This window comes from Rhinatrema bivittatum, chromosome 2 (assembly GCF_901001135.1).
Source record: "Rhinatrema bivittatum chromosome 2, aRhiBiv1.1, whole genome shotgun sequence".
Taxonomy (NCBI): Eukaryota; Metazoa; Chordata; class Amphibia; order Gymnophiona; family Rhinatrematidae; genus Rhinatrema; species Rhinatrema bivittatum.
In genome coordinates, this window is record NC_042616.1 from 316,836,665 (window position 1) to 316,850,004 (window position 13,340).

A 13,340-nucleotide genomic window follows, 5' to 3' on the forward strand; every position below is an offset into this window, starting at 1 on the left:
CCGAATATTCAATGGCACTTTTAGCCTGATAAGTGACACTGAATATCTGGATAGAGCTAACCAGGTACGGCAGCAGGAGAGGCCGCCGGCTGGTTATGCTCTGTCGGTGGCCCACAGCCTCTCCTGCTGCTGCCGGTCCGCCGCCCTCCTGGGTGTGCCGCTCCATGCAAATGCACGGAATGCACACCCAGGTTGTGCCAGGCCTGGATAATACTTTACACAATTAGCACTTTTCTTACATAGAATGGGAAAGCATATTTTTTCCTAGCATAAACTAAATGTTCTGACAAATTACAGGATGTTTTTAAGGGAAAAAAAGCATGACAAAATTGATCGAAAAATAAATGCCAGCTCATTTTTGAGATGCAAGGTTTTCATTGATCAGATGTTATGGATTATGACAGAATTCTTTATGTCCACCACAAATCAGTTTCTTCCTAGATTCTAGATGAATGTAAGCAATAAAACCCTATTCCATTACTTGCAAACTGCAATCGGGACCGCTACAATAGGAAAACACTGATTGAAGTGTTTTCCTATTGTATATATAGTAGTGCACTTCCCAGTTTTCTTTTAACCTGTATTTTTGTAACTGCTTTCTTCCTGCTTTGTTTTTATCCCTATTACATGTAAACTGGCATGATATCTCTGATGATGGTCGGTCAAGAAAAAAAAACACAAATAAATAAATAAATAAATAAGTCTAACAAAACAGAAGAAAACTCATTTTTCCATACTTAAAAACATTTTAAATGTGTATCAAAAATGCCTTAATCTAAATGAATGCTGTAGCACAGAGAAGAGCAGTCAAGGGTTTTTCCTCTTAAATACTTTTACTTCAATGTTGCAAAAACATCACCATAAAACATGTCAGCTATTCAAGGGGCTGCCTTTCCCTTTTCACTCAGGTAGGTCAGCTTCAGTAAGGAACTACCTTCTCCTGGAGTCCTGAGGCCTCTCTTTGCTCTCTGCTCAACCTACCTCACCCAGAGGAGACTCCCTGTACCCAGAATTCTCTGTCTTAAGATGGCCGGAACCGGACAGCTGGGACTAGTCCTTAAGGTGTTCTGGGGCCTCCTGGGCATATACTCTGTCACAATGGAATTTCCTAGGAACCTCATAAATTGAGTAAATAACTGATTCTCTTGAGTTTTACATCTACTGTACCTTTGAGCTTGCAATCTTTGCTTCCAAGATGCTCTTGATAGTTTCTTCAGAGAGATTGGTCAACAAATGTAGTTGTACAACTAACTCAGTTTTATTCTGTACACAATCTTTTATTTTAACATCTGCAACACAAAAAATAAAAAAATGTTATGTTGAAAAAAGGGGAAAAAGATATAGAACATTTGAAAGTATTTCTTCTTGCCTGTAGCACTTGAGTGACTAGATCCCTCAGCCAGAGTCATCAAAAGGGCTGATTTTGCCCCACTGCATGTAAATGTAGGGACTTATAGTAATCATTTCCCTAAGAATTCAGTAGCATGTGAGACTGAAATGGGGTTCTCACGTCCTATTACATCCTGTAGAACTACTTCGTGCTTTCTTGCCGTCAGGCACAGTGGGCCTGCAACCAGTTACAGGAAAGTTAATCCCTTTAATGGATAGTACAATGCATACAGCATGATATATCATATGAACTTTAAAATTAAATAAAATTAAAGTGGTGCCATATATCTTTATTTTTAATGGCCCAGCTATTTCCACTAGCTCCTTTGGGCTGTGGCACCATGGCACCATGAGCCTTCAATTGCAATTACCCGGTGGGGGGAGGGAGGATTTTGCCATCCCTATATCCCCTTCCCAACTCAGCCCTGCCATTGCAGTGACAATCCTTAGCCAGATGCCACAAACCACAACTCCCTCCAGGAACCAGCTAATGCGGACTCCCAAGCCCGGCCACTAGATGTTACCACTGAGTAACGGCCGGGACTCCATTTAACGGGCTGTGAGCACTCAGGACCCGGGAATTAGAATCTGGGCCCGAGAATCAAACACGGAGATCCTGTATAGTAGTGCACAGTACTTGTGACTGAGCCAGTGGGCCGGCCCTGGCACCGTTATGCCTTCTTAAGATCCACACATGTATAATGCAATGAAAAGAAACTGAAAGCAGACAGCCTAAATGAAACATTAGATATTTAATAGGGGGACAGTACCACTATTTTGGTTCGAAAGAGAACTATCATCAGAATTCAATAGACAATCTTCTTAATTAAATACTAAGAAAACAAGCTAAGATGTTCTTGTCAAAACCTTTGCACCATGTGATGTCATTGAGGATGAGATCGTACTAAAGCCCTTATTTATCCCACATATAAATCAAAGAAATATTGGTTGTAAACACTCTCATATTCAGTGATCCATAGGGACTTACTAGTTCACAAAGCCACTGCTACTGTTTGGTCTTTTAAGACTTATCACAATGCATAGGGATCCTGTTGTTAATGCAACCCCTAGGCTAATACCTGGATTTCTGGTTCCCATTTTAATCAATGCGATAGTGACAGCTCAGAATCTTTTTGAACTGTCTTCCTGTTATCATCCTTATTTTCTGCTCTTTCATAGCCAGTGTTTTGACAGAGATTATCATGTTCTCAATTAGGTTTTCCTTATATGTTATAGCCCAAAATACTTGTTCTTCTCAAGTGACCTCCAATTCATGTACTAATCAGGCCAAAAATGTGAACTAGGATCAATAAAATGTATAATCTGTAACATTTATTGAATGTTCATGGGAGTAAAAAAAAAAAAAAAGGTATATCTCAAGCCTATGGACAAAGGAGACGTAGACCTGAAGCCCCAGCATGAGTTTCATTTAGGATTTCCAACTAGCTCCAGATTTTCAGGACAGGTTGATCCAGTCCTGGTTTTACCTCATTACATGCTGGGATGTATTCTGATTTACCTATTGCGTTCCTTAAGAAAATCAAGACTATAAGTATCTGTGTGCAGGGGAGTAAAACCAGGACTGGATCAACCTGTCCTGAAAATCTGGAGCCAGTTGGCAACCCTAGTTTCATTGTTGATTTTCCCTGAGGCATCCAGCTAAGTGCCTCACTTGTTGAGTACTTCTTTTATTTTCCCATAACATTTGAAAAAACACAAGTTTTTGCATAAGGAATAATTCTGATGAGCAAAAGCTTGCACACAAAATAGTGCATGTTGAAAGATGCACAGCTAGCATGGCAGGACACTGTCTCTTAAATATGGCAAACAGTATTTTCTAACTATTTAAATTTATTTACGTTTTGAAAATGTGAACAGCATCAACAAAGTACTAATCAATTGAAGAAAGATATTTGAACTTACCACTAGTCATATTGAAGTTAATAAGGGAAGTTGCCATAGTGAATCTAGTTAAAGGTCCCTCAAGGTTTGTAGTCAGCCTGAAAGAGCAAAGATCATTTAAAGCATCTGATATAATTTGAAAATTCTAAATGACCTCTTACAGTGGCCTGATTCAGTATCTGAGGAAATCTATCTAGAGGTAGTCATGCAAGGAGCTGGATTGGATACCCAGAAAAAGCTTAAAACATGGCTCTTTATGCAGTCTTTTCATTATTATGTGTTCTTGGATCGTTTCGCTGGTTAGGCTGCCTCAGAGCGGAATAGAACTTATTGCCTCTGATCCAAGTTTTTGCTGAGATTTTCTAGTTTATTAGAGAGAATAGTCATTGTATTAATCATTATTTATTTGTTATTTTATAGTTATATATTTGCTTGAAACCTGTTTTATTGATGCTATACCTACAATTGTATTTTATTCTTTTATATTGTAAACCGTTGTGATGGAATATCCGATATGACCGTATATAAAACCTAATAAACTGAACTAAACTAAGATAAGTTCTCTGTTTTATAGAAAGGTTCAAATAGAAAAAAATTAGAGTAATATAATAAAAATACAATAGAAATTTTTTTTCATTTAAAGAGTAAAGGTTTACAGTTGGATGGAGGCTTTTGAGCGATGATTGAAAAATACTGACATTTTGAAGTTGACTAACATAATATGTCAGATCTCAGATCTTTTCCTCCCTTTTTAAAATATATATTTTAGAATCTAAGGTATATTTTTTCAAAAAGTGTTATTTATGTGAAAGATTTTCGGGATTGAGTGTACTTGGCTTTCAACAAGACCTTTGACACATTTCAACATAGACATGTTATAAACAACCTGAGTGCCTAGATATAGGCCCTAAAATGGTTCACTGGGTTAGAAACTGATTGAGTGGTGGTGATAAAGGGTAGTGGTAAGTAGAGTTTACTCTGAGGAAAGGGAAGTGACCAATGATATGCCACAGGGATCAGTCTTTAGTCCAGTTCTGTTTAACATGTTCACAGGCAATATTGTGAAGGGTTATCAGGAAAGGTTTGCCTTTTTGCAGATAATAACAAAACTTGCAACAGTAGACACTCCAGAAGGGGTGGAAAACATGAGCAGGGATTTAATGAAACTTGAGGATTGGTCTGGAGTCTGGCTGCTTAGATTTAATGCTAAAAAAATGTGGGGGTCATACATTTGGATTGCAAAAACCCAAGGGAGCAGGTCCAGTATGGAGCAGAAGTTATGTGCACAAAACAAGAGTAGGATCTGGAGATGATCATAACTGATGATCTTAAGTTGGCCAGATAGGGAAAAGCCAGAAGGTTGATTGGATATAAAAGGAGAGGAATAGCCAGCAGGAAAGGGGAGGTAACATATACACATAGTAACATAGTAATGACAGCAGAAAAAAGACCCTCTGGTCCATCCAGTCTGTCCAATAAGTTTCTTATGGTAGTAACTGCTGCTCTGTACAGGTTATCCCCATGTTTCTGTTAAGGGTAGTAACTGCCGCTCCATGCAGGTTACCCCCAAGCCTTACGTTAAGAGTAGTAATATTAACATTCAAAACCAAGCAACTGTCAAACCCATAACAGAAAAATTGCTCGCAACATTTTTATGGGGTGAGCAGCCTTCTTGATAATTCAGACAATGCTGCTTAAATGTGCTTTGCTTTTGGACTTGGCCAGAGAAGCAGTCCTGTGCTTTTTCACTAATATCTGTGTATCAGTACCCCGGACCATAAAAGTCAGGGCCCTGCATTGGCTGTTGTCTGACTCCAATTTCCCCTCCCTCACCCCACCCCCACCAAAGTGGAGTGAGATGTTACAGTTGCATCAAGGCTAATTGGTTATGGATAGTAATCTCCGTGCCTTATATTAGGGGTAGTAGCTGTCGCTCCTTGCAGGTTACCCCATGCCCCATTTTCCACATTCCACCTCCAGCTTTTAGGGATCCAGTGTTTATCCCATGCCTTTTTTAATTCATTTACTGTTTTCTTTACCATCTCTTCTGGCAAGGAATTCCAGACATCCACCACCTTCTTAGTGAAGAAATAATTTCTAATGTTGGTTCTGAGTTGTTCCCTCTGGAATTTCATATCGTGACCATTAGTTCTGTTTTCCAATGGAAAAGGTTTGAGGATCGTGCATCATTAAAACCTTTCAGGTATTTAAAGGTCTGTAGCATATCTCCCCTGCACCTCCTCATTTCTAGTGATTTACATATTTAGATCTTCAACCTCTCCTCATAAAAGTCTTCTGATACAGGCCCCACACCATTTTTGTCACCCTTCTTTGGACTGCCTCTGTCCTGTCTCTATCACTTTTGCGATATGGTCTCCAGAATTGAACCTAGTACTTTAGGGGAGGCCTCACCAAGGATCTGTATGAGTGCATTATCACCTCCTTTGTATTACTTCTGTATGTAGCCCAGCATTCTTCTGGCTTTAGCTATCACCTTAACACATTGCTTTTGCCATCTTCAGATGGCCAGACACTATCAACCCAAGGTCCCGCTCCCAGTTTGTGCACATTAGTCTTTCATCCCCCATCACATACTGCTGTTTTGGATTACTGCACCCCAGATGCATGAGTCTGCACTTCTTGGCAGTGAATCCCTGGTGTCAAGTCTTCAACCACTCAAGCTTTCTGAAGTCACTTTTCATTCTCTCTACTCCTTCAGGCGTGTCCACTCTCTTGCAGATTTTTGTATCATCCACAAACTTAACTTTATATTCCTTTTGCAATGTCATTCACAAAGATGTTGAACAGAACCAGTCCCAAAACAGATCATTGTGGCACTCCACTTGACACTATGCTCTCTTCAAAGTAGATTCTGTTTACCATTGCATGCTGTCTCCTGTCATTTAACCAGTTTGTAGTCCACTCCACCACCTTGTGCTGATTCCTAAGCTTCTCATTTTATTCATGAGCCTCCTAGGTAGGACTATATCAAAATCCAAGTAAATTACATCAAGTGCTCTTTCTTGATCCAAATCTCTAGTCACCCAATCAAAAACATTAATTAGATTTTTCTGACAGGACCTTCCCCTGGTGAATCCAAGATGCTTGTGTCCAGCTACTCACCAGTGGGTAAATAGTTCACTATCCTTTCCTTCATCAGCATCTCCATTAATTTTCCCACTATTGAGGTGAGGTTCACTGGCCTGTAGTTTCCAGCCTCCTCTCTAATACCACTTTTGTGAAGTGGGATCACCACAGGTCTTCTCCAGTCATGCAGCACCTCTCCCGTTTGCAGGGATCTATTGAACAGGTCTTTCAGCAGACCCACCAGCATATATCTGAGCTCATTCAATATCTTAAGATGTACTTCATATGGCCCCATGGCCTTTTCCACTTTTAGTTTCCTAGCTCTTCCCATACATTCTCTTCTATAAATGGAGTTTCATCTACTCCACCCCCATCTATGGTCTACTCAACGAGCAACGGTCCTTCTTCAGCATCTTCTTTAGTGAATAGCAAACTGAAGTATTTGTTTAATATTTCTGCCATTTCTTTGGCTCTCTACACATTGCTCATTGTCATCTTTGAATTACACATACTTCTTCGGGCCTCCCTTCTTTCTCTGATATATCAGAAAAATGTTTATTTACCTCGCTCTACCTCTTTGGCAATCCTTTCTTCCGCTTGACCTTTTGCTTTCATAATTTCTTTAATATTCCTCAGATTCACTGGGTATTCTTCCTTGTGTTCCTTCTTTTGGGATCCTTTACACTTCTTGAACGCTATTCTTTTTGCCTTTATTTTTTTCAGTCACCTCCTTTGAGAAGCAGATTGGTTTCTTTTTTCTCTAACTTTTGTTTATTTTTCTAACCTATAAATTTGTTACCTTTGTAATAGCTCCTTTTAATTTGTCCCACTGTTGTTCCATCTTACCCATTTTCTCACAGTCTTCCAGTTTTTCCTCCAGGAACATCTCTATTTTAACAAAGTTTGTATTTTTGAAATTCAAAACTCAGGTCTTCGTGTGACTTTTCTTTATCTTATTTGCGATATGAAACCATACCATCTAATGATCACTAATGCTCAGGTGGTCACTTATGCAGACACTATAGATATTATCATTCATGGGTTCCATTATCATTTGTTTGAACAAAGCCCATTGAAAGGCATCCACTCTCTCTATTTCTTGTAGATTCCGCGGAATGGGATACTCCAATTTACATTCAGCAGATTAAAATCTCCAACGAGCAACACTTCTCCCTTCTTTCCCATCTTATGGATGTCTTTGACCAGATCTCTGTCCAACTCTTCTGTCTAAATTGGAGGCCTGTAAACCACATCAATATAAAAGGAAGGACTATCTTCTTTCTTTAGGACAGCCAATAATGCTTCTACTCTACCCCATGTCCCTTGCATTTCAGTTGCTTAGATATTGTTTTTCCTGTCTTCTCTATCCTTCTTTAATAAGTTATAGTCCAGGATGGCTATAAGCCAGTCATGAGACTCAGTGAACCATTAACCATAACAGTAATGACATAAAAGTCCGCCTCCACTTTAGGGCCTGCAGGTCTGGGATTTTATGAGCATTTGTAGTCATAGTTTTCCAACTTTTCTTCCTTGGTTTTCTGCTCTTCCTAGTCATTTCTTCTGCTTTTTTGAGCTGATTGATTTTATTTTCTCCTCCCACTTCCTGTATTGTTTGAGAGTGAAGAGCCAATTTCATAGGCTACCTCCTGCCACTGCCGCTTTCTAGTTTAAATGCCTGATAACGTATGATCTGAATTTATCACTTAGCATCCTCTTTCCTGCCATGAACAAATGTAGACCATCCTTACCATATAACCTTTCACTGCTCCATACATGACCCCAGCCTCCAATGTATCTAAAACCACTTTCTTTACACCATTTTTTGAGCCACAGATTGAAGTTTGAGCCATGAACAGGAATACTTCCAAAAAGGCAGTAGAAGAGGACTGAAAGGCTAATCTGCATACTGTTCCCAGCATTCCCTGGGAGAGGACACTAGGGACCACAGCAAGCAATCCAGGCTTTGAACTCCACAGCCCCAGCTGACAGAGGCCCTGCACCCTTTGCAGTAGAAGAGGACTGGAAGTGTAAGGAAGGTGTGCAAATCTCAAACCTCTCAATCCATTGAGAGAAGATCAACTTAATGGTGGTTGAAGAGGATTGGTAAATATAGTGGGCACGCACATAAGGTATGTGCGTTTCCCTTTTAACCCCCCAAAAACCTTTTACATGTACCTGGTGGTCTAGCTAGGGGTCCGGGAGCCATCCCTTCAATCATACCCTCGGTGCCGGAGGTTTCAAAATGGCACCGATCGCCTTTGCCCTCACTATGTCACAGGGAGCGGTCGCTCCCTGTGACATAGCGATCATAACATGATCAAATTTAAACTAACACAAAGGTGGAGGGTCTTCATCGAATGACTTATGAGGAGAGATTGAAGAATCTAAATATGTACACCCTGGAGGAAAGGAGGAGCAGAGGTGATATGATACAGGCTTTCAGATACTTGAAAGGATATAATGATCCGTAGACAATGACAAACCTTTTCCGTCGGAAAAAAATCAGCAGAACCAGGGGTCACGATTTGACGCTGCAGGGAGGAAGACTCAGAACCAATGTCAGGAAGTATTTCTTCACGGAGAGGGTGGTGGATGCCTGGAATGCCCTTCCGGAGGAAGTGGTGAAGACCAGAACTGTGAAGGACTTCAAAGGGGTGTGGGATAAACACTGTGGATCCATAAAGTCTAGAGGACGTGAATGAAGAGTGGGTGGCTCACGGGAATGACGGCTACTACCTGGAGATAATACCCTTATTCAATAAACATACACACAGTTAATGTGACTCTAACATTGCTCTAAGCTTCAAAGGCAAGAGGAAATGTGGAAAAAAGGATTTGCATTAATAAAAAAGTGGGGAGTAGCTTGCTTGTTACGGCAGCTACTACCCCAAACCAAATAAGCCTGATACTTCACTTTCAATGCATATCCAGCATAGCTCTCTGCTTCAACGGCAGGGGAGAAAGTCTGATACCTCACTTTCAATGCATATCCAGCATAGCTCTCTGCTTCAACGGCAGGGGTGAAAGTCTGATACTTCACTTTCAATGTATATCCAGCATAACTCTCTGCTTCAACGGCAGGGGGATTGAAGAAAGGTGAATCTATATACAGACAACAAACAACAAGGACTGAATTATTTAGTCTGGGTGGGCAGGTAGGCATGGGTGTGGCTTGCTTATTGTGGCGGTTGCTACCCTAACTAATTGGGCTAGATATTTCGGTATATAAAAAACTGCAAATAAATAAATAAACTTAGATGCAGTTCCAATACTGCTCTCTACATTAATGGTGGGGGTGGAAGGGAAATAGAACCAAAAGGTTACTAAGAGCCAAGAGTAACATAAGTATGAGAAAAAAAAAAGTGCAAAACTTGCTGGGCAGACTGGATGGACCATTTGGTCTTCTTCTGCCATCATTTCTGTGTTTCTATAATAACTGAAAGGGGGACAATAAGTAAATCTGCAGCTTTAACACTAAACTTTCAAACGGGAAACTTTGATAAAATGAGGAAAATAGTTAGAAAAAAACTGAAAGGTGTAGCTGCAAAGGATAAAAGTGTTCAATAGGTATGGACATTGTTTAAAAATACAATCCTAGAGGCACAGTCCATATGTATTCCACACATTAAGAAAGGTGGAAGGAAGGCAAAACGATTACCATCATGGTTAAAAGGTGAGGTGAAAGGCTATTTTAGCCAAAAAAAATCCTTCAAAAATTGGAAGAAGGATCCATCTGAAGAAAAAAGGATAAAACATAAGCACTGACAAGTTAAGTGTAAAACATTGATAAGACAGGTGAAGAGAGATTTTGAAATTAAGTTGGCCATAGAGGCAAAAACTCAGAATAAAAACTTTTTAAAATATATCTGAAGCAAGAAACCTGTGAGGGAGTCTATTAGATGACCAAGGGATTAAAGGGGCTCTTAGGGAAGATAAGGCCATTGCAGAAAGACTAAATGAATTATTTGCTTCCATGTTTACTAATGAGGATGTTGGGGAGATACCAGTTCTGGAGATGGTTTTCAGGGGTGATGAGTCAGACGAACTGAACGAAATCACTATGAACCGGGAAGATGTAGTAGGCCAGATTGACAAACTAAAGAGTAGCAAATCATCTGGACCGGATGGTATGCATCCTATGAAGGAACTCAAAAATGAAATTTCTGATATTTTAGTTAAAATTTTTAACCTGTTACTAAAATCATCCATTGTACCTGAAGACTGGAGGGTGGCCAATGAAACCCCAATATTTAAAAAAGGCTCCGGGGCGATCCGGGTAACTATAGACCCAGTGAGCCTGACTTTAGTGCCGGGAAAAATAGTGGAAACTATTCTCAAGATCAAAATCGTAGAGCATATAGAAAGATATGGTTTAATGGAACACAGTCAACATGGATTTACCCAAGGGAAGTCTTGTCTAACAAATCTGCTTCATTTTTTTGAAGGGGTTAATAGACGTGGATAAAGGAGAACTGGTAGATGTAGTGTATTTTGATTTTCAGAAGGCATTTGACAAAGTCCCTCATGAGAGGCTTCTAAGAAAACTAAAATGTAATGGATAGGAGGTGCTGTCCTTTTGTGGATTACAAGCTGGTTAAAAGACCAGAAATAGAGTATTAAATGGTCAAATTTCTCAGTGGAAAAAGATAAATAGTAGAGTACCTCAGAGCTCTGTACTAGGACCCGTGCTTTTCAATCTATTTATAAATGGTCTGGAAAGGAATACCACGAGTGAAGTAATCAAATTTGCAGATGATTCAAAATTAATCAGAGTAGTTAAATCACAAGTGTATTGTGATAAATTGCAGGAGGACCTTAGGGAAAAATAGTCCATTAGGCTACCTCCCAGGAAAAAGATCTAGGCATCATAGTGGATAATACATTGAAATTGTAAGCTCAGTGTGCTGCAGCAATCAGAAAGCAAACAGAATGATAGGTATTATTAGGAAGGGAATGGTGAATAATACGGAAAATGTCATAATGCTTTGGTATCTGACCATGGTGGAGACCGCACCTTGAGAATTGTGTTAAAGGGCCTCTCGCCACATTCTTTTGTTCCACAGTGTTTGGCCGTGAGACAAAAGAACGCGTCATACAGCTGTGATATTTTTTCAGGGGAGGGGCCCCCACTTTCGCAGCAACACCCCTCCCCCCCCCCCCCCCCGCGATAGTGGGACTCCTCCCTTGAAAAAACATCCTGGCTTACTGCATCCAGGGGAAGACAAAATATTTTAGTGGTGATGTCTAATAGAGTGAAAGAAGAGAGCGTGTCTGGCCCACATTTATGGCAGCCTTAAAGAGGAGTAAATATATTCAGGTCTGAGATTGCCAGAAGCAAATAAAGGTGTGTTTGTATTTGGGTGACTAGATTTTCATGGGCCTATGTGTGGTACAGTGGAGGGTGTTCATGGAGCTTCTTTGGTGACCTATCCTCTTGTGTGCTTTGAATATCTTTTGTTGGACTCTGAAACATTTTTTCAAAAGCTTTTGGATATCTGCTTTTATAAAACAGTTAAGAACATAAGAACATGCCATACTGGGTCAGACCAAGGGTCCATCAAGCCCAGCATCCTATTTCCAACAGTGGCCAATCCAGGCCATAAGAACCTGGCAAGTACCCAAAAACTAAGTATATCTCATGCTACTGATGCTTGATTCCACGCTTCTGTTTTTTTAATATCATTCTGATGTGTAAATATATCTTTCTTCAAATTGGGCCACATATAAGTTGGCGATGTCAATGGCCCTAGATGTTCCCATAGCTACATAGTCAATCTGCTGAAAAAAACATTGAAAACAGCAATAATTCTTAGTCAGCGTGACATTAACTAGTTCTAACCAAAACTGGAGGGAAAATGCCACAGTTGAGGTGTTTTATCCATAGCCTATATAACCATCAATACCGTATCTTGCAAAACATTTGTGTATAATGACTTTATGTGATTATTGACTGATATTATCTCCAACATAACTGTTGGCATCTGATTTAAAATGCTCAACATGTGAGATAAATGTTGCACATACAAACAAATGCATTGGACTAAAGGCTGAAAAAATACTTTGATGAATGTTGATAAAGGCTCTAATACTGAGCCTTTCACTGATACTATCAGTCAGCAGGGAGGATACTTATATTAAACACATTTACATGAATATGGACAAGGGGGCAACACACCTCTAGTTCTACTAGATCTGTTTGCTGCCTTTGACATGTAGCTCACCAGCTTCTGACACAATTCTTAGGTGACATCAATATTGAAGGCAAAGTTCTCAAATGGTTTGAATTCTTCCTCAATAATAGGACACAATTTGTTTCATAGGCCAACAAATCATATTCCCCCAGAGATTTCATCTATGGAGAACCCAAGGCTCAGTGCCTTCCCCCATCCTCTTCAACATACACACACATCTGATTTGTGACCTCATCCAATCCTACAGTATCTATTGATAGCCACCTTTTTGCAGAGAATATCCAACTCTGTATCAAAATAGGTTCAGACCAAGCTTCCTCCATCACCACTCTCCATGACTGCCTCTCAGCAGTAGCTCAACAACCATAACTTAAACTAAACCTTTTTAAATTAGAACTGCTCTAGCAAAGCCACCAAAATACCTTTCATCATCTCTACCCTCTTCATCAGGACCCCCACTACAACCCAAAGACTCAGTATGGAGCCTAAGGGTGGAACTTGACAATAACTTTGCAATGAAAACTCACATCACATCAGTAGTTAGAACCTCCTTCATGTACCTGCACCAAATTCGCCAATTGTGCAACTATTTTGAGAAACACAACCTTGAAATCATTATTATTCATGCATTAATCACTAGCTTTATTGATTACTCCAACTCTCTGTTCACTGAGATTTCATATTACAATCTCTAGCACCTATAGCATCTACAGAGTTCAAAGGCTAGAATCCTGGTGGAGCCACAATAGACCAAAACAACTATACTGGCTC

General features: G+C 39.9%; 1 protein-coding gene across 1 annotated transcript in view; it reads right to left on the bottom strand.

Moving 5' to 3' along the window:
- ABCA13 (ATP binding cassette subfamily A member 13) overlaps positions 1-13,340 on the bottom strand; it is a 929,477-nt gene that overhangs the window by 741,000 nt on the left and 175,137 nt on the right. Inside the window, exons 16-17 of the mRNA XM_029587089.1 lie at positions 3,313-3,389; positions 1,168-1,289 (exon numbers count right to left, since the gene is read on the bottom strand). Coding sequence (XP_029442949.1) covers positions 1,168-1,289; positions 3,313-3,389 — 199 coding nt within the window. The remainder of the gene's footprint in view (positions 1-1,167; positions 1,290-3,312; positions 3,390-13,340) is intronic.